The sequence below is a fragment of the Ranitomeya imitator genome, chromosome 3 (genome assembly GCF_032444005.1).
Source record: "Ranitomeya imitator isolate aRanImi1 chromosome 3, aRanImi1.pri, whole genome shotgun sequence".
In the NCBI taxonomy this organism is placed as follows: Eukaryota; Metazoa; Chordata; class Amphibia; order Anura; family Dendrobatidae; genus Ranitomeya; species Ranitomeya imitator.
In genome coordinates, this window is record NC_091284.1 from 62,562,628 (window position 1) to 62,584,508 (window position 21,881).

A 21,881-nucleotide genomic window follows, 5' to 3' on the forward strand; every position below is an offset into this window, starting at 1 on the left:
TGCAAGGAGGAACATGAGGAACACTGCCAGAGCCCTGCAAAATGACATCCAGCAGGCCACAAATGTGCATGTGTTTGCACAAACGGTTAGAAACCAACTCCAGGATGGTCTGAGTGCCTGACATTCCACAGATGGGGGTTGCGCTCACAGCCCAACACCATGTAGGACACTTGGCATTTGCCACAGAACACCAGGATTGGCAAATTCACCACAGGCACCCTGTGCTCTTCACAGATGAAAACAGGTTCACACTGAGCACATGTGACAGATGTGACAGAGTATGGAGACGCCGTGGAGAGCGATCTGCTGCCTGCAACATCGTTTGGCATGACTAGTTTGGCAGTGGGTCAGTAATGGTGTGGGGAGGCATTTCTTTGGAGGGCCTCACAGCCAACCATGTGCTCGCCAGAGATAGCCTGGTTGCCATTAGGTACCGAGATGAGATCATCAGACCCCTTGTGAGACCATATGCTGGTACGGTTGGCCCAGGGTTATTCCTAATGCAAGACAATGCCAGACCTCATGTGGCTGGAGTGTGTCAGCAGTTCATGCAAGGCTTTAAAGCTATGGACTGGCCCACCCATTCCCCAGACCTGAATCCGATTGAACACATCTGGGACATCATGTCTCACACCATCCACCAACGTCACGTTGCACCACAAACTGTCCAGGAGTTGGCGGATAGTTTAGTCCAGGTTTGGGAGGAGATCCCTCAGGAGACCATCCGCGCCTCATCAGGAGCATGCCCTGCATTGTAGAGAGGTCATACAGGCACGTAAAGGCCACACACACTACTGAGCATTATTTCCTTGTCTTGAGGCATTTCTACTGAAGTTAGATCAGCCTGTAACTACATTTTCCACTTTGATTTTGAGCATCATTCCAACTCCAGACCTCTGTGGGATATTATTTGTGATTTAAGTTGATAATTTTTATGTTTTATTGTTCTCACTATGTAATGAATAAAGCTTTACAACAGGAATATTTCATTCACTGATATCTAGATTTTGGGATTTTAGTGTTCCCTTTATTTTTTGGAGCAGTGTATATACAGTTATGCTCAGAAGTTTACATACCCTGACAGAATTTTTGCTTTTCATGGCCTTTTTTCAGAGAATATGAATGAGAACACCAAAACTTTTTCTCCGCTCATGGTTAGTGGTTGGGTGAAGCCATTTATTGTCAAACTACTGTTTCTCTTTTTAAATCATAATGACAGATCAAAACATCCAAATGACCCTGAAAAGTTCACATACACCTTTTCTTAATTCCGTGTATTTCCCCCTCTAACATCAATGACAGCTTGAATTTTGTTGTGGTAGTTGTAGATGAGATTCTTTATTTTCTAAGGCTAAGTTCACATTAGCATTTCTGTGCTCAGCATATCATCTGCAGGCGCAAACACAAGTCAAAACGCATGCAAACACGTGCTTACGCCTGTGCATCATCTTGCACATGACGCAAATGCATTTTGCATGCATTTGCATTTTTTATACACATGGTGGTGGCGGTGACATCATTGTCATTGGGTACCAATGCGTTCCCATATTCCCATATTTTTTGATGCAATAATCCACAATTGTCCACATGCAGACGATTTCGCAATATGTGACACCTCAAAAAATGCAACATGTTGCGTTTGCCGGAAACTGCTGCACACCGCAAAACAAAGCATACGTAAGCATCCGCATGCAAATGCATGCAAAAGCATGTCCCTGCATACACTATGTTAAATATATGTATGCATGATGCATGCGGATGTATGCAGATCATATGCTGTGTACAGAAACGCTCATGTGAACCTGGCCTTAGATAGTAAAGCTGCCCACTCTTCTTGGCAAAAAGCTTCCAGTTCCTGTAAATTCCTGGGCTGTCTAGCAAGAACTGCGTGCTTCAGATGTTCCCAGAATAGCTCAATGATATTGAGGTCAGGAGACTGAGATGGCCACTCCAGATCCTTTACTTTGTTCTGCTGTGGCCAATGACAGGTTGACTTGTCCTTGTGTTTTGGATCATTGCCATGTTGGAACATCCAAGTACATACCATGCGCAGCTTCTGGGCAGATGATTGTACATTTGCCTCCAGTATTTTCTGATAACATGCTGCATTCATCTTTCATTCAACTTTGACCAAGTTTCCTGTGCATTTATAGCTCACACATCCCCAAAACATCAGTGATCCACCTCCGTGCTTTACAGTAGGAATGGTGTTCCTTTCATCATAGGCCTTGTTGACATCTCTCCAAATGTATCCTTTATGATTGTGGCCAAAAAGTTCAATTTTGGTTTGGTCTCATCAGTCCAAACTACCTTGTTCCAGAAGTTTTGAGACTTGTCTCTGTGCTGTTTTGCCTATTGTAGTTGAGATACTTTGTGGCATTTGCACAGCAATGGCTTTCTTCTGGTGACTTAACCATGCAGACCATTTTTCTTCAAGTGCCTGCTTATTGTGCTTCTTGAAACAGCCACACTGCTAGTTTTCAGAGAGTCCTGTATTTCAGCTGATGCTATTTTTGGATTTTTCTTTGTATCCCGAACAATTTTGTTGGCAGTTATGGACAAAACTTTTGTTGATCTACCTGACTGTGGTTTTGTTCTTACAGAGCCCCTGATCCATTTGTTAATCACAGTTTGAATGCTGCTGACTGGCATTATCAATTCCTTGGATATCTCTTTGTATCCCTTTCATGTTTTGTACAGTTCAACTACCTTTTCCCGTAGAACCGTTGACAATTGTTTGCTTTCCCCATGACTCACAATACAGAAACATCAGAGGCTGGATGAAAGATGCAAGAGTCTGTCTGGATCGCAGAAACTCACTCTGCTTTTATGCACACACACTGATTATAAGCAAACAGGTCACATGTGAGGATCTTACCTTCAGTAGCCATTCAAACCCATTTGTGTCAACTTCTGTGCATGTTATCAGGCCCAAATCACCAGGGTATGTGAACTTTTGATCTGAGTCATTTGGATGTTTTGGGTTATCATTATGATTTAAAAGGAGAAAACATAGTAGTTTCACAATAAATGGCTTCACCGAACTAGTAACCATGAGTGGAGAAAAAGTTTTGGTGTTATCATTCATATTCTCTGAAAAAAGGCCAAGAAAGCAAAACTTGTCACCTTTCTGGTGACCTTAGTGAAAGTATTTCTTGAGTAGCATGTTAACACTACTCCATTGCCCAACAGTGGACACAATACTCTGATGACTAAAAATGATAGCACTATTCTAAACTCCAAAAGTGGAAGCACAACTCTAATGGTCAACAGATTGAACATCACTCCAGTGCATAACAATGGGAATACTAATCCACTTGACGATACTGAGGAGCACCACTCTATGACCAAGAATGTAAACATCAGCTAATGGTCAAAATTGGCTTTAGTTGACAATATTGCTAGCCAGTAGCCACCACTATAGTGGCTAATAGTGGAAGCACCATTGTACTTGCCAACTTTGAGAGTTAAACTCTAGAGATCATCAGTGTGCAGACTAGTTTAGTGGACAACAGTGAAAGTACCACTTTAGTGGCCAACCATGGGCCACCACTCTAATGATCAACAGTTGGGAGCACTACTCTACTTGCCTACATGTTGGATCACCGCTTAAATGGTCAGCAGAGGATACGATACTATACTAGCCAAAAGGGGAACATAATTTTAAGGGAATAGTTGGAGAAAACTCTAGAGGCAACAGATGAATCATCACTTTAGTGGACGCACAACTTTTGTGGTCAATATTGAAAGTACAACTCTAGTGGTGGACCATGAGAGTACCGCACCATAGGCCAGAAGAAAAAGCAAGCACTAGTACAGAGGAAACTTGAACCAAAGAAAATCAGACAGGGTAAGTAGATAAAACTGTCCATCAAAGGGTAAAAACGCACAGAGCAGCCATGATGGCAGTTTTGGGGGCCTTGTGTCATAATCACTGCTCTGTTTTTTTAAACAATCACAGAACAACAGATGTTTCATGTGCAAAGCTGCTTAACCATGATAGTCCGTGTCCATTGAGATATTTGCTTCTTCTTCAGCGGTGGACTAAAAAAAAAGTTTGCCTTGAATGTCAGCAAAGTGAGCTCCATTTTAAAGGGCATCACAAGACCCACTGTTTAATATGCAGATGACAGTTTTCCTTTCGCAATGGCTTATTTTCTATTTTGTGCTTATGTCAAACTCAATCAAATCCAAAGAAGCAAAAATGAACCCACCTGCAGACTACCACATGGTTACAATAAACTCAGTGCAAATGTCAGGATAAAATAGCGCACTCCAACTAATGGGAAGTAGCATCATGTCAGGTTTTCTGCTCAATACCCTGTGATGACTTAATGGGAGACACAGCTGCATAATTCATGCTATACATGAAATTTCACCTTTAATAAAGCCGCGTAATATGTGCTTAAAATAAAAAAAACGTGCTCTAATACCATTTGTTGTGATCAAACATATTCAGCTTCAATTCTTCTGGTACCAGCCATAGATTAGCCAGACATTGCAAATTCACAACCACTCATTAAACTGCAGGCACGTGCATCGTCTGCTGCCAAGTATTATACACCATTCACAAACTCGTCCACGTGATCTGCTTCATCCAACCATCCTTGGTCCTGCTTTAACCCTTTCAGACTTTCCTTCCCAGGAAACAGTTAAATACTCCAGACGCTGGTAATGTCATTACGAGTCCTGACATCAGAAAAAAAAAAATCTAAAATACATAGCGGAAATCTGCCTAGAACGTTATTGCCGCGGATGGCTCCTATCTGGTCTCTTTTCATGCAATACAAAATAGAACAAGCTTGTACTTTTCTTCCGATTGATAAATATTTCAAAGGGCGGCATAAATAATTCCTGCACGAGAGAAACATAAAATCTATTTTTATATCGCCCAAATATTCCGAAGACCTAATACAACGTGTGTTTTTTTTTTTCTATTTTACGAGACCTGAACATTTGGATGCTACACCATGATAAATATCCACCTCCACAGCATAAAATGCAATAACACCTTCTGTTCAGACCTTAGCATTGCAGAACGGTCTAAACCTGGGGGTTCACGGTGATTTTATAAACCCTGCACTTTCCACCCAAGTGGCAATGACACCAGCTTTTTCCGAAGCCCTATTACTCTTAAAAGAGCAATTTAGTTGCATGCACAGCTATTAGGCTCAGGCTGCCAAGCTCCGAGCTGTCAGTGCAACTGCCTCTCATCTGTTTTGACCAAGCCTAGCATATTTTCTCTCCCATTCCTGCCGGACACAGACATTACAGGTTTTTTTTTATATTTGTCAATCAATCTCTGGGTGAAAACAAAGGAATATATCCCGAATATAAGCAAAGTGACGAGGAGAGATGTGCATTTTCCTGGCGTGAACTCGCAGCAGTGCTCGCTGCCTGCTCTGTGTGTTGATGAAACAGAAGCAGTGAGCAATGTGCTTTACCTCTGGGCTACATGTTTGAGATATTGCTTCTACATCCAGTCATGGCAAATCAACTGTGTGCTCTGATTCTTCAGTGATTAATGACTTCTTTCCGATTGGGAAGAAAAGAAAAGAGACACTGTGGAGTACAAGAAGATGTTAGGAATGGTGTGAAATGAACATCTGGACATGTTATCTTCAGAGAATCGCAGGACCATCTCCCCTGAACTTATCTTCATCCTTATGCTCATTTTCCATGGTGGAACTTTAAGTAAGGTTAGCAGGACCAAAGGCAAGAACTGGAAAGGGGGTAAGTTAGAAACGTTTTCTACAAATACCAACTTATTTCTATTGCAGTGGACTTTGGATGGAGATTTTGAAAGGTGGTGTTGAGTTTGTCTTTCTGGATGGACTCCTCAATATCTACTGTACCTTGTTGTGGTGTCAATGATGCCTATTTGTTAGTGTTGTGTTATGTTGACTCCCAAGTTAGGGAATTTCAGCAGGTTTTGGACCATTGATTGACCTTGTCGTGTCAAATATGCTTTCTAAATGAGGAATTAGGATGCAGGCTTTATTATACGTCAATGTAATGTCATCTAGAAGCTGTGAATTTGGAAAGCCAAGAGCAAAACATTAATATTCAAGCAACGATCTGATTATAGAGGTAAATTAGATTGACCTTATTAAAAGAACTGCGCATAGAGAAAGAGATGGCTAATGTTTTGTAAAATGAGCATCACAGTCAGCTTAACTTTGGTCTAAATGAAGAATAGATGTATGCATATGGAGAAAGTCAAATACCGGAGTTGTAGAAAGAGTCTTACCCTTATTCGTTGCTGCTTGTACTACTCAAGGGTTAAACAACTCATCACTATGCATCCTTCTATGCCTTATACTTGTTTTAAAGTCTATGTGTTTTTCATTACATTTATAAAGGCATTTAAACTCATTTTGTTGAATAGCCTTTGCAGGCAAGGATCTTTCTAATGGCTGTTGTTATCTTGGTTGGTGCTGTTCTTTTTTTTTTCCCCAGCGCTCCATGTAGTGATATAAGGTTAACGAGAAGCATCAACATTAAAAAAAGAAGTTTAAATAATTTATAGCAACATCCCAGCAGCAGCAGCGGCGGCGGCAGTCACTCACACCCCTCCTTTCTGGGTTTCCTTTGTTGCATTAGGACGCTGCAAATCTTTTACCTACAGTACTTCAATGGATAACTTCCAAGAGCCACTTAGCCCGTGCTGCTAGGGCAAGGGGATAATAAGAACAATAAAATGTTAGAACAGAGAATTCGCTCGATAGGCTGGAAAGTTGTCATTTTACAGCAGTTCATAAACAAATGGTAAAACTGTGTTAGGTGTATGGCTATATATACAGGGTAATATGTTATACAGACTATAAGTATAAGGAAATAATGTTTTCTGTAGATACTCATATACAGACGCTCTACTTATAGATGATAAAGCCATTCATGCAAAAAGTTTGTATTACTTACAAAGTTCAACAAATAAAATCTTTACTTATCTGTTCTAGAAATGTTTCTGGTAAGAGCTTCTTTCAAGCAGGAATATTTTTCACCCAGAAGCTTAACCATTGAAAAAAAGCTTGAAAGGCTCTAACCTCATCTGATACATGTCTCTGTGCTTGAAAAGGAATCACATGAGCCCAAACATTTGGAACACTTAAAATGTTCTGCCAGAAACATTGCAAAATATCGGACAATAGTAAAAGTAAAAGGATTGTTAAAAGTTGAAAAAGCTCCGGAACATATTGTAAAGGGCTCTCAACTCAAATAGTTGCACACGTTTGAAACACAGCTGAAACTTTTGCAAAATCTCAGGAAGAAAGCGATAATGCTATAATTGCTAAAGGTAGGAAAAGCCAAAGTCATGCTGGGACATTTTGCAAGAGGCTCTTAATTGACTGTACTGGAGCTTGAATTAGAGCAAAAATAAAGCAATGAGTTGAAAAGAGCTCAGAACAAAAATGTTTAAAAGTGTTTTAAATGGGAATGTTCTTTTATCAGATAAAATATTGCAAGCTTGAAAAGGGCTCCTGTGTAAACCCAAATACATGTGTATCTTCAAATAGCTCTGACTTTGGATGAAACTTTATAGTAATGGCTGGGTGTAAAACTTTTAAAGAGGACATTTCACCTTATCAAAATACTTTTCTATTATTTTATTCCCACTGCTCTCCTGAGTATACTGTTTTGATTTTTTTTAAAAATCTGTAATACGGTTCTATAGATATAGACTTTTTATGTACTGTTAATTGTTATGATCTTTGGCAAGGGGGCATGGCTCACAGGAGAACTTTGCAAAGTAGACAACTTAGATTCTTTTGAGCCACACCCCTTGTAAAGACCATAAGAATTAGCATTAGCAAAGGTCTATCCAAAAACGCAATGCTTAGGTGAGCAGCCTGAATAAAATAAGTGCAAAAACTAGTCACTTTTGACCTGATGACAGGTCCTCCTTAAAGAGGGTCTTTCAACAAATTTTTAAAGATGAACTGGGCACATGATGTAATAATTGCTGCCCAAACAAAATTAAGTATTTTGTTATTGGGATTGAATTTTGCTCTCTGTTGTGGGTGGAGATATTAGCAATCAAAGTATTTGGCACCTAATTATTATGTTTTCCGAATTTTTGGAGGATCTCTGAATCCTCTTTTTGCTTAGCGTTAGGACTCGTAAGCGATGGAGACCCGTGACTTGAGCTTGCGTATTTTGGCCAAAATATGAACTCATGCCTCACATATTTTTTTATGTGTTTTTTGCACTTAAATTTGGGGTGCTGTTGGGCCCATTCTGTCTTGTAAACTGTGGTGTCTGTTCACATGGGGTGCATTTGGATAGTGCTGGGCAGCCTGCCTGAGGTAATAGAAGGGTGTCACTACTAGGCTGTTAATCTGGATGCTGTGCATCTCCATTGTGTGAACAGTGCCACATACAAGTCTTTTATGTGTAGAAATACTCCAAGCAGCCACCCCCTCTATTAGTTTGGTAGGTTGTGAGTGGTTGCCTCATCGGTAATTCTGCACCTGTGTTGCCGCCATCTTAACCACATGGGTCCACTGCATCCTGATAGTGCATTTGTTTGGAGGCCTAGGCAGGTAAACATCTCTGCCTTTTGCTGTTTTCTGGAGATATTAGTAATCAAAGTATTTGGCACCTAATTATTATGTTCCTTAAGGCCGGGTTCACATTTGCATTCAGGAGGGCTGCGGATGGCAGTGTACTTCCTCCCTTCTTCCTCCATGAAGCTCGGCCTACACTCTGCCTACTTCTGCATGCGTCATGTGTTTTTCCTGTGTACCTATCTTTGACATTAGGTACGCAGGTACATGCATTGTATTCGGATGCATCTGCATGCGGCGATTTGACGCGTGCTGCGACCGCATGGAAACGCAAAATTTTGTTCTATCAGATGGTTATCACTAGGGGTATATACTTCTACTCCCTGTAAGATATTGACCATTCATTAGCAGGCAGCAACACTCAAGAGAAAGAAAACCATGCTCCACTATAGCTTAGAACAGGTTACTTCTGTATGAGATGCAATGACAGTTTGATCTGCTCATATTGCAAAGTGATTACAAGTGATCATAACACACATATGCGTGTTTACTGACACCTTTGAGCTCTCATCTCCTTGCAGTATCTGTGGGGGAAAGGGCAGTATAATAGAATACTGCCTCTCCCCCACACAGACTGCCAGGAAAGCAGAGCTCAAAAGTGGCAGAAATAACCCTTGTTTCTGTTGTACTCACAGCAAGTTGCAATTCTCTGCAGTTAGAGCAGAACAGGCTGTAATGACATCTCACAGGAGTAGCCTGTACTATGATGGAGGCGTGTTTTCTTTCTCCTGAGTGTTGCTGTCTGCTTATAATTGGTCAACATCATTATATAGTGAGAGAAGGAAACGCCCCCAGTAAAAAAAATATCTGATAACACCCACTTGGTTTCACAAAAGTTAACTAATTAGTTACTAAATACTTTGCCAATATTTCTGCAATGAAAAATTGAAATTTAAAACAAAAAACCCCAAATATTTTATTCTGCACTGCAGCCATTATTGCACCGTGTGTCAAGTTTAGCTTGAAAGTTTGTTGAAAGGTCCTCTTTAGGAATCTTGTCTTGAAAGTTGCCACTTTTTGAATACAATTTAGTGAGACTAATTATAGCCATATGTGTAGTATTGTACAGAATTTACCTGCAAAGCAAAACAATCTATTGTGTTCTCCATTACAATATTAATATAATACATATGATAAATATGACCTAAATACTAAATAATAATTATGAAAGCAATACATGTAGCAGAGACATAATTCACAGAAATGTGGTGTAATTACTTTGTAAGCCTGCTTTCTTATGACTATCCATTCTTTCCATAGTAAACCCTAATGTAGTTCAATATCTTTACATTGATTTATGGATGAAGTAGAGTTTGACATGTAGCGCTATCTGTTTGCTGTATAAACTGCATTAAAATGTGATTCCCAAGCAGAGACCAAAGATGCAAAGGAGGTAGCGTTTTCAGAATACCAATGAATGTTACCCCCCACCCAGTGACCATAGTCACCTGGATCAGTAATTAACATATGTGTTCTAATACGGATTATACCACAAAGGTAGATGCTGCTTGTAAATTGTACTGCATCTTTATTAACAGCTAATCATCCCTATAATATCCACTACTTATAGTCATAGTCTGTGCAATTATGTGAGTGATCTGAGCATAATTTAGACCAGTGTTCCCCTACTCCAGTCCTCAAGATGCACCAACAGGTCATCTTTTCAGGACTTCCTTAGTATTGCCTAGGTGATAATTCCATTACATTTGCAATACTAAGAGAATCCTGAAAACATGACCTGTTGGTGGCCCTTAAGGCATGGAGATGGGGAACACTGATTTAGACTAAAGCTTTGGAATAGATGGTGCTATAATAATAAATAATAATAATCATAAAAACAAGCAAAAGGTATATATCTATTGCTACCTTGCTCAATCCACAAATGGCTTCTCTCTTGGTGCTGTCTCCCATCTCTAAGGCGAAGTTGGCTCATCATCTAACTATCTTCTTTAACATCACATAAGCACCACCAAAAAACGTTATACCCTGTAGAAACATGGGACAGTCTCTGAGCCGGCAATCAATCCGGAGTGAGTGCCCCCACAACAACCAAGAAGTCAGGAGACTGTGGCCTGGTGGGCTCCTGTAGAATGAAAATAAAACAAATATTTTAAAGATGATAATTCAAACAAAAGGGGGTCCAAAAAGCAATGGAATGCTAGACACTCAACAATATAATTAAATACGCTATCTCTGACAACTGTGGTACTTTTATCCAGAGATACAAAGTGATTCCAGCAGAAATTTCATAAAAACATAAATTTATTGAAAAACATTAAAAACTAAAACAAAAATAATTTAATAGAAAACAGGGTGGGAATAGACCTCCAAAGGGGGAGGTGCACATGAAAGCTAAGTCAACAATTGGGTCACTTAGTTACCAAACGATGTATAGTAAATTGCTACAAATTAGCATTTCAGTTTATGTAATTCATTATAGAGCTGTGCTAGAAAGGTTCACGATACAGGTAAAGTGCTTAGTGCAATAGGGAAATCCAATTTCTAGAGATCACAGTTACTCACATGCATAGTGTTATTTTCTGAAGTACTAAAAGCATCTGTGAAGGTAAAAAGAAAGAATTACATCACCTGAGGCTATAAGGTATAGAAAGAGATCCAACGTTGAGACCAGGGTGGTTGCACCTCCCCCACTCCTACGTCGTTTTGCAAACCGCTTCTTCCGGGGGATGTCTTAAAGCAGGGGAGCCAGGTATTATATACAGGTCCTTCTCAAAAAATTAGCATATAGTGTTAAATTTCATTATTTACCATAATGTAATGATTACAATTAAACTTTCATATATTATAGATTCATTATCCACCAACTGAAATTTGTCAGGTCTTTTATTGTTTTAATACTGATGATTTTGGCATACAACTCCTGATAACCCAAAAAACCTGTCTCAATAAATTAGCATATTTCACCCATCCAATCAAATAAAAGTGTTTTTTAATAACAAACAAAAAAACCAACAAATAATAATGTTCAGTTATGCACTCAATACTTGGTCGGGAATCCTTTGGCAGAAATGACTGCTTCAATGCAGCGTGGCATGGAGGCAATCAGCCTGTGACACTGCTGAGATGTTATGGAGGCCCAGGATGCTTCAATAGCGGCCTTAAGCTCATCCAGAGTGTTGGGTCTTGCGTCTCTCAACTTTCTCTTCACAATATCCCACAGATTCTCTATGGGGTTCAGGTCAGGAGAGTTGGCAGGCCAATTGAGCACAGTAATACCATGGTCAGTAAACCATTTACCAGTGGTTTTGGCACTGTGAGCAGGTGCCAGGTCGTGCTGAAAAATGAAATCTTCATCTCCATAAAGCATTTCAGCCGATGGAAGCATGAAGTGCTCCAAAATCTCCTGATAGCTAGCTGCATTGACCCTGCCCTTGATGAAACACAGTGGACCAACACCAGCAGCTGACATGGCACCCCACACCATCACTGACTGTGGGTACTTGACAATGGACTTCAGGCATTTTGGCATTTCCTTCTCCCCAGTCTTCCTCCAGACTCTGGCACCTTGATTTCCGAATGACATGCAAAATTTGCTTTCATCAGAAAAAAGTACTTGGGACCACTTAGCAACAGTCCAGTGCTGCTTCTCTGTAGCCCAGGTCAGGCGCCTCTGCCGCTGTTTATGGTTCAAAAGTGGCTTTACCTGGGGAATGCGGCACCTGTAGCCCATTTCCTGCACACGCCTGTGCACGGTGGCTCTGGATGTTTCCACACCAGACTCAGTCCACTGCTTCCTCAGGTTCCCCAAGGTCTGGAATCGGTCCTTCTCCACAATCTTCCTCAGGGTCCGGTCTCCTCTTCTCGTTGTACAGCGTTTTCTGCCACATTGTTTCCTTCCAACAGACTTACCATTGAGGTGCCTTGATACAGCACTCTGGGAACAGCCTATTTGTTGAGAAATTTCTTTCTGGGTCTTACCCTCTTGCTTGAGGGTGTCAATGATGGCCTTCTTGACATCTGTCAGGTCGCTAGTCTTACCCATGATGGGGGTTTTGAGTAATGAACCAGGCAGGGAGTTTATAAAAGCCTCAGGTATCTTTTGCATGTGTTTAGAGTTAATTAGTTGATTCAGAAGATTAGGGTAATAGGTCGTTTAGAGAACCTTTTCTTGATATGCTAATTTATTGAGACAGGTTTTTTGGGTTATCAGGAGTTGTATGCCAAAATCATCAGTATTAAAACAATAAAAGACCTGACAAATTTCAGTTGGTGGATAATGAATCTATAATATATGAAAGTTTAATTGTAATCATTACATTATGGTAAATAATGAAATTTAACACTATATGCTAATTTTTTGAGAAGGACCTGTATGTTTGATTGTCCAATGAATAGAATCAAAAGAAATGCATAGTTAGAGTGTCATTTATCATTGGTGTATTCAGTGTATGAGGTAGTGGAGTGGGGAGGAGTATGCGGTAGCGATGGCCAGTCACTAAGCATTGTTGTTCATCGTGTGCTCGTGCCATGCCTCCAGCTGTAAAAAAGAACTTCCAGATTGGTGCACCGTGACCCGCATGTGGAACAGATAAGGGTAACGTGGGGCGGCACCACTGGAAGTCCGGGGACATGCGCACTGATCGCGGCTGCCGAAAGAAAGATAACCAATAGCGGCGCATTGGCAGTGAAAAGACAGATTGAACCATATATTTGCACAAATGTACAGTATGTCAAGCTCATACGGTACTTTTTTGACAATTTTTTGACTAGTATATTTTATGTAAATACAGAATTGAGGATCAACATGATAATAATGATGAGAGAATTTATAATAACTAGGAATTAATGGGTCCATGAAACCGTGCGACCCTCTAGTAGTACCTAGAGCATACAGTCTTATATGGAGACTATGGAAGATGTTGGTGAAGCTCTGAACACAAATGTCTGATATGCAGTAGCTTGTAAAACCTCATAAACCCTGTAAATACAGTGAAAAACAAGCCCCTTTCTCATGAAGAGGATTGAACATAATGGCAGGATTCTACTGGGAAAGTGAATGCAAGGAGTCCCCAAAATTCTTTGGTCTTGGATTTGTAGTTTCGTTGCTCTGTCCTTGTACAAGAAATAAAAATATGAAAATACAAGGCAGAGGGTAGTCCGGGGTCCTCCATTAATTTGGAAATAGTCCCACCGCAAAAATATATTCTATTGTTCTCTCCCTAACTCATTAGAACCGCTATGACATATTGTGATTATTATATTACGCCTGGCTCTTCTTCTACCTTTGCTTGGCTTATTTTGCTATTTGATGTTGTCTATTGTGTTTATGCCATTTTGATCTTTCCAGCTTTACACCTATCGGTATCTAGTTATTTCTGTATACTCCAAGAGTTATTAGGCTTTTATTACATAGAAGGAAAGTCTAACCATGATCACCTTTCAGCATCCTTTATTATTGCTGTTGCTTCTGCCACAAAAGGTTCAAGAGGATGAAAAGATCAAGGTGCCTGTCGCCACATGAGAACAGTTTAGACAGAAATACAGCTTTAATCTCATGCGAGTGGTGAAAGGTTCTTGCTCTATTCCAGCTGTATTGGTCTGATATCAAAAGGGCTCAGCAATATATTGTGTCTCCCTTAATATGAGGCGGCTTCCATTATTTTTATTGTATATAGAGTATAGCTACCGCAATCCCTTCATTGCCCCCCGGCTAACTAAGGGAATTAGAGGATTGTGAGAGTTCAGTGTCTACAGGACCTGGGAGTGGATAAAGGTCTGAGCAGCTACTTTTGCAATTCCAAGCTTGGTGTAAGAATTTGGGACATTTCATAGAAAATAATATGCAAATTTAATAAAAACTAGCTCTCTATCAGAAGGAAGAACAGTATATTTAGGCAGCAGATTAAGGGTAGATGGGTCCCTCTTCTTTTTGGAAGATTATTTGTTTTATTTGATATGAAACAACTTCCCTTCTTCTTAAAGGGAATCTGTCAGCAGGTATTTGCTAGGTCAGTTGAGAGCAGCATATTATAGAGGAAGACGTTCTGATTCACATGATGTATCACTTAGTTTACTGGGTGCAGAAGTTGTATCAGAGTTTTTAGATGTAACAGAAATCAGAAAGTTGACCCCACCCACACCAGGCTCTCTATGTACATTGTCTATTGACAGTAAGCTGCTTATCAGAGGAGGGGGTGTGGTTGGACCAGGAGTCATGTGGGGACCAGGAGTCATGTGGGCACCAGTCCAGCAGTGAAAAATTATTGCTGATAAAACACTCATTATATTGAAACAACAACACACAACCTAATAAATCATACATCACTGAAATCAGTGTCTCAGCCCCTACCCCCTATTGCATAGCACAAATCTGCTGACAGATTCACTTTAAGAGCTAATTTTCATAGTATTTTCCCATGACCTGTAAATAGATCTCTGTACACTGCTGCAACATTTTATGGTATTTTACTCTCTCCAAAGCTGGTATGGATATACAGTATATTAGATGGGTTCAAAGAGCAGTAATTTTGGATGCTAAAAGTTAATTGTAACTTGTGAGCTCAAGTTTTCTCTGATTGCATCTACAAAATCACTGGGCAAGACATACAGATGTAGCAGCTGCCAACTTGATGGCTTGTCCACTATTTCCGCAAAAGATCCCATTCATTGTAAAGAGTGCCATGCTATACAAATAAACTAGGCATGCGGTATCGCATTTGTATCTGAACACAAGGCGGGATAATCGAGATCATACAATTTAGCAATGTCTTCTGTGCACAGCCGCATCTACCAGGGATTCAAGCTTCAGGAGGCTAATTTGCATATTCCAGGTGCCTTCTGGGAGAAGCGAAGTCTCCCTAAGCTAGAAGATCGTTGGGTACAGCCGGGACCAGCTGCTTCGAAAGCATCACCAAACCAGGGATTCAAGCTTCAGGAGGCTAATTTGCATATTCCAGGTGCCTTCTGGGAGAAGCGAAGTCTCCCTAAGCTAGAAGATCGTTGGGGAGCCTTACGGCGCGCGAATTTTTGCCTGTAGGACATTATTGCAAGAGAGCTTGGCTGAGTAGATTACACAAGAAGGAAAACACACAGCAAGTCAGCAGGATCTAGGAGCAACATGGCAGATGTGACAACCTACATGGTGAGCTGCAGCATGTGCTACATGTTCACAGATCGACCAGAAGAAGAATCCAATTTCACCTGTCAGAAGTGTAGACTAGTGGCCCTTTTAGAAGAAAAGGTGCGGGGTCTGGAAGAAAGAATAGCAACTTTGAAACTCATCAAAGAGAATGAAGACTTTCTAGACAGAACAGAAGCATCTCTACTGGTCACAGAAGGTGCAAAAAGTGTCAGAGAACCTCCAAAAGCAGATGAGTGGAAGCATGTGACCAAAAGAAGCAAGAAGACCATGGAGAAATCACCAACCACACAACTGAAGAACCGATATCAAATCTTTGTAGAGGATGAAGATGGCACACCTAAGAATGAAGCAATACCAGCAAGCAAAAAAGAAAAGGGCACACAGCAACAAGTGACAGCAAAAAGTACAGCCAAGAAGCAACGAAGAGTGGTGGTGGTGGGAGACTCACTACTGAGAGGCACCGAAGCAGCCATCTGCAGACCGGACATAACTGCAAGAGAAGTATGCTGCCTTCCAGGTGCGATGATCAAGGATGTGACCGATAGGATACCAAAGCTCTTCAGCTCCAAGGACGTCCACCCATTTCTTCTGATACATGTTGGCACCAATGACACGGCAAGGAAGGACCTACCGACAATCTGCAAGGACTTTGAAGAGTTGGGGAAGAAAGTAAAGGAACTGGATGCACAGGTAGTTTTTTCTTCTATCCTTCCAGTAGACGGGCATGGCACCAGGAGATGGAACAGGATCCTTGATGCAAACAACTGGCTAAGACGATGGTGCAGACAACAAGGATTTGGATTCCTGGACCACGGTGTGAATTACTGGTATGATGGACTCCTCGCCAGAGACGGACTACACCTCAACAAACCTGGGAAACACACATTCGCCAGAAGACTCGCTACACTCATCAGGAGGGCGTTAAACTAGAAGAAGAGGGGACGGGAAGAAAAACATTAGACTCGAACAAAGACGACCCAGGAAAACATACTCAGAAGGGAGGTAAGAACATTTCTAAAACAATCCACAGTGAGGAGATTGGAACAAAACAAAATCCTCTAAACTGCATGCTCGCAAACGCCAGAAGCCTGACAAACAAGATGGAAGAACTAGAAGCAGAAATATCTACAGGTAACTTTGACATAGTGGGAATAACCGAGACATGGTTAGATGAAAGCTATGACTGGGCAGTTAACTTACAGGGTTACAGTCTGTTTAGAAAGGATCGTAAAAATCGGAGAGGAGGAGGGGTTTGTCTCTATGTAAAGTCTTGTCTAAAGTCCACTTTAAGGGAGGATATTAGCGAAGGGAATGAGGATGTTGAGTCCATATGGGTTGAAATTCATGGAGGGAAAAATGGTAACAAAATTCTCATTGGGGTCTGTTACAAACCCCCAAATATAACAGAAACCATGGAAAGTCTACTTCTAAAGCAGATAGATGAAGCTGCAACCCATAATGAGGTCCTGGTTATGGGGGACTTTAACTACCCGGATATTAACTGGGAAACAGAAACCTGTGAAACCCATAAAGGCAACAGGTTTCTGCTAATAACCAAGAAAAATTATCTTTCACAATTGGTGCAGAATCCAACCAGAGGAGCAGCACTTTTAGACCTAATACTATCTAATAGACCTGACAGAATAACAAATCTGCAGGTGGTTGGGCATTTAGGAAATAGCGACCACAATATTGTGCAGTTTCACCTGTCTTTCACTAGGGGGACTTGTCAGGGAGTCACAAAAACATTGAACTTTAGGAAGGCAAAGTTTGAACAGCTTAGAGATGCCCTTAATCTGGTAGACTGGGACAATATCCTCAGAAATGAGAATACAGATAATAAATGGGAAATGTTTAAGAACATCCTAAATAGGCAGTGTAAGCGGTTTATACCTTGTGGGAATAAAAGGACTAGAAATAGGAAAAACCCAATGTGGCTAAACAAAGAAGTAAGACAGGCAATTAACAGTAAAAAGAAAGCATTTGCACTACTAAAGCAGGATGGCACCATTGAAGCTGTAAAAAACTATAGGGAGAAAAATACTTTATCTAAAAAACTAATTAAAGCTGCCAAAAAGGAAACAGAGAAGCACATTGCTAAGGAGAGTAAAACTAATCCCAAACTGTTCTTCAACTATATCAATAGTAAAAGAATAAAAACTGAAAATGTAGGCCCCTTAAAAAATAGTGAGGAAAGAATGGTTGTAGATGACGAGGAAAAAGCTAACATATTAAACACCTTCTTCTCCACGGTATTCACGGTGGAAAATGAAATGCTAGGTGAAATCCCAAGAAACAATGAAAACCCTATATTAAGGGTCACCAATCTAACCCAAGAAGAGGTGCGAAACCGGCTAAATAAGATTAAAATAGATAAATCTCCGGGTCCGGATGGCATACACCCACGAGTACTAAGAGAACTAAGTAATGTAATAGATAAACCATTATTTCTTATTTTTAGGGACTCTATAGCGACAGGGTCTGTTCCGCAGGACTGGCGCATAGCAAATGTGGTGCCAATATTCAAAAAGGGCTCTAAAAGTGAACCTGGAAATTATAGGCCAGTAAGTCTAACCTCTATTGTTGGTAAAATATTTGAAGGGTTTCTGAGGGATGTTATTCTGGATTATCTCAATGAGAATAACTGTTTAACTCCATATCAGCATGGGTTTATGAGAAATCGCTCCTGTCAAACCAATCTAATCAGTTTTTATGAAGAGGTAAGCTATAGGCTGGACCACGGTGAGTCATTGGACGTGGTATATCTCGATTTTTCCAAAGCGTTTGATACCGTGCCGCACAAGAGGTTGGTACACAAAATGAGAATGCTTGGTCTGGGGGAAAATGTGTGTAAATGGGTTAGTAACTGGCTTAGTGATAGAAAGCAGAGGGTGGTTATAAATGGTATAGTCTCTAACTGGGTCGCTGTGACCAGTGGGGTACCGCAGGGGTCAGTATTGGGACCTGTTCTCTTCAACATATTCATTAATGATCTGGTAGAAGGTTTACACAGTAAAATATCGATATTTGCAGATGATACAAAACTATGTAAAGCAGTTAATACAAGAGAAGATAGTATTCTGCTACAGATGGATCTGGATAAGTTGGAAACTTGGGCTGAAAGGTGGCAGATGAGGTTTAACAATGATAAATGTAAGGTTATACACATGGGAAGAGGGAATCAATATCACCATTACACACTGAACGGGAAACCACTGGGTAAATCTGACAGGGAGAAGGACTTGGGGATCCTAGTTAATGATAAACTTACCTGGAGCAGCCAGTGCCAGGCAGCAGCTGCCAAGGCAAACAGGATCATGGGGTGCATTAAAAGAGGTCTGGATACACATGATGAGAGCATTATACTGCCTCTGTACAAATCCCTAGTTAGACCACACATGGAGTACTGTGTCCAGTTTTGGGCACCGGTGCTCAGGAAGGATATAATGGAACTAGAGAGAGTACAAAGGAGGGCAACAAAATTAATAAAGGGGATATGAGAACTACAATACCCAGATAGATTAGCGAAATTAGGATTATTTAGTCTAGAAAAAAGACGACTGAGGGGCGATCTAATAACCATGTATAAGTATATAAGGGGACAATACAAATATCTCGCTGAGGATCTGTTTATACCAAGGAAGGTGACGGGCAGAAGGGGGCATTCTTTGCGTCTGGAGGAGAGAAGGTTTTTCCACCAACATAGAAGAGGATTCTTTACTGTTAGGGCAGTGAGAATCTGGAATTGCTTGCCTGAGGAAGTGGTGATGGCGAACTCAGTCGAGGGGTTCAAGAGAGGCCTGGATGTCTTCCTGGAGCAGAACAATATTGTATCATACAATTATTAGGTTCTGTAGAAGGACGTAGATCTGGGTATTTATTATGATGGAATATAGGCTGAACTGGATGGACAAATGTCTTTTTTCGGCCTTACTAACTATGTTACTATGTTACTATGTTACCTCATGCCCAACTGCTCTAAATGCAAATGTCCTTGATAAAGACCATTGTCGATCGAACCGTTGGACCTTTTCTCGTTAGATCAAAATAAAATATTCACATATTGCATCTAAATTATGGTTCTCCATCATCATATTGGTGCTGAGGTTCACAGGTAGATTAGTGTTATAACCGTGTGATATATCATTTTGTGAGTATATTGCTGGATCTATGTGGGTACCAGATAACTTCTCTGTGGACAGATGGTCATGTCTAATGGGAATTGGTTGCATTAAGATTAAGCATGAATAAGAAACCTAGAAATGAATATGAAACCTAGAAATAGGTGTATGAAAGCTTCTATAATACAGTATATATGTTCACCAATGTTGGGTGCACAATAAAGAGGTTGCATTTGACTAGAAAGACATTGCAGCATTCACAGTGCCACATGAGTCCAAAGCTTACACCTAGCATCAGAGTTCAGCCTGATTTATTTCAATAGAGCTGAACTACGATGTTCGCACCTATGGACAGGTGGAAAAGTGTTTCCACCAGCAAATAGCTGTTCATCTAATCCTATACTCCTCCTTTAGCATACTAATGTAAACTATGTGATGGTTGAAGCAAGAAGAATTGAGAAAGTGGTATGAAGATACAATTTTTTGCGTTTTGACTTCTAGCTACCATAGTGTTTGCCATGGGAAGAACGTGGTTAGTGTATGGTGATTTAGTGACACATCACCGTTCCTGCTTCACACCTAGGCCCCCATTCATTAAGACTGGCTTTGTGTTTACAAGTCTTAATGAAGGGTATGGTGGAGTAAAAGGCAGACTCCACTAAAGGTACCGTCACAGTAAGCGACGCTGCAGCGATACCGACAACGATGTCGATCGCTGCAGCGTCGCTGTTTGGTCGCTGGAGATCTGTCACACAGACAGCTCTCCAGTGACCAACGATGCCGGTAACCAGGGTAAACATCGGGTTACTAAGCGCTTAGTAACCCGATGTTTACCCTGGTTACCATCGTAAAAGTAAAAAAAACAAACACTACATACTTACCTTCCGCTGTCTGTCCCCGGCGCTGTGCTTTCCTGCACTGACTGTGAGCACAGCGGCCAGGAAGCAGAGCGGTGATGTCACCGCTGTGCTCTGCTTTCCAGCTGGCCGGCGCTCACAGCCAGTGCAGGAAAGCACAGGGCCGGGGACAGACAGCGGAAGCTAAGTATGTAGTGTTTGTTTTTTTAACTTTTACGATGGTAACCAGGGTAAACATCGGGTTACTAAGCGCGGCCCTGTGCTTAGTAACCCGATGTTTACCCTGGTTACCAGTGAAGACATTGCTGAATCGACGTCACACACACCGATTCAGCGATGTCTGCAGGGAGTCCAGCGATGAAATAAAGTGCTGGACTTTCTGCAGCGACCAACGACATCACAGCAAGATCCTGATCGCTGCTGCGTGTCAAACTGAACGATATCGCTAACCAGGACAGTGCAACATCACGGATTGCTAGCGATATCGTTCAGTGTTGCAAGTGGTGAGTCTTGCTAAACATCTTTCTCCAGTCTGGTGAAAGATATACCACAATTGTTCATGAATTAGTTTTGCCATGCCCCGGTCCCACCCAGCTTTACCCATTTTGGCTGAGCTGGCCAAAAGTCACTATATTTTTTTAGCAACTTTGTGATGTGCCAGAATTCTGAAACCTTTTTAGATGTCTTATGGCAAAATTTTGGCATAAACACCTTAATGGATCAATGCAAGATCAAAGATGTGACCTAAGCATATTGTGATTGTCAGGAATCACTCATAACTTTTTACAAAAGGAGAAACATTGATGGTCACAGTAAGGCCAGTTTCACACATTCAACATTCACGGTCCAAATAAAGATTGCCAAACCAGAAGGTCCAAACCATCCATGGGTCTCTTGACCCAAACTGAACAGCATCATGTATGTACATTCAGACATATGTGCACATCGGTCCGTGATCAGACCACTAATGCAAGAACTGGTCACAGGTTTCCCAACTTGAGTGTGACGGCTTCGTGTATTTCTATGAGGCTGTCTCACTGGGGTCAGGAGTCCGTGAATTGTGGTCTGATCTCAGATCTATTTGCACAAACATCTGAATGAGTCCTAAGACTGTTGAGTTTGGGTGGTAAGATCCTTGACAGGTTAGAACATGGTTGGTCATGAATGTGTGAATGTCAAACGTGTGAAACCAGTCAAAACTCACAATTATTTTGCTAATAGTAAAAAAGTGGAG

At 41.0% G+C, this 21,881-nt stretch overlaps 1 protein-coding gene across 32 annotated transcripts in view; it reads left to right on the plus strand.

Moving 5' to 3' along the window:
• The first annotated feature begins 4,748 nt into the window (after positions 1-4,748).
• ROBO2 (roundabout guidance receptor 2) overlaps positions 4,749-21,881 on the plus strand; it is a 1,525,058-nt gene continuing 1,507,925 nt past the window's right edge. For 21 of the 32 annotated variants that reach the window (XM_069760912.1, XM_069760922.1, XM_069760919.1 and 18 more), the window contains exon 1: positions 5,400-5,733. In XM_069760912.1, the coding sequence (XP_069617013.1) occupies positions 5,613-5,733 (121 nt within the window). In that variant the 5' untranslated portion in view covers positions 5,400-5,612. Of the gene's footprint in view, positions 5,734-21,881 lie in introns of all 32 variants that reach the window. The other 11 variants (XM_069760914.1, XM_069760925.1, XM_069760936.1 and 8 more) reach the window with 2 other exon arrangements.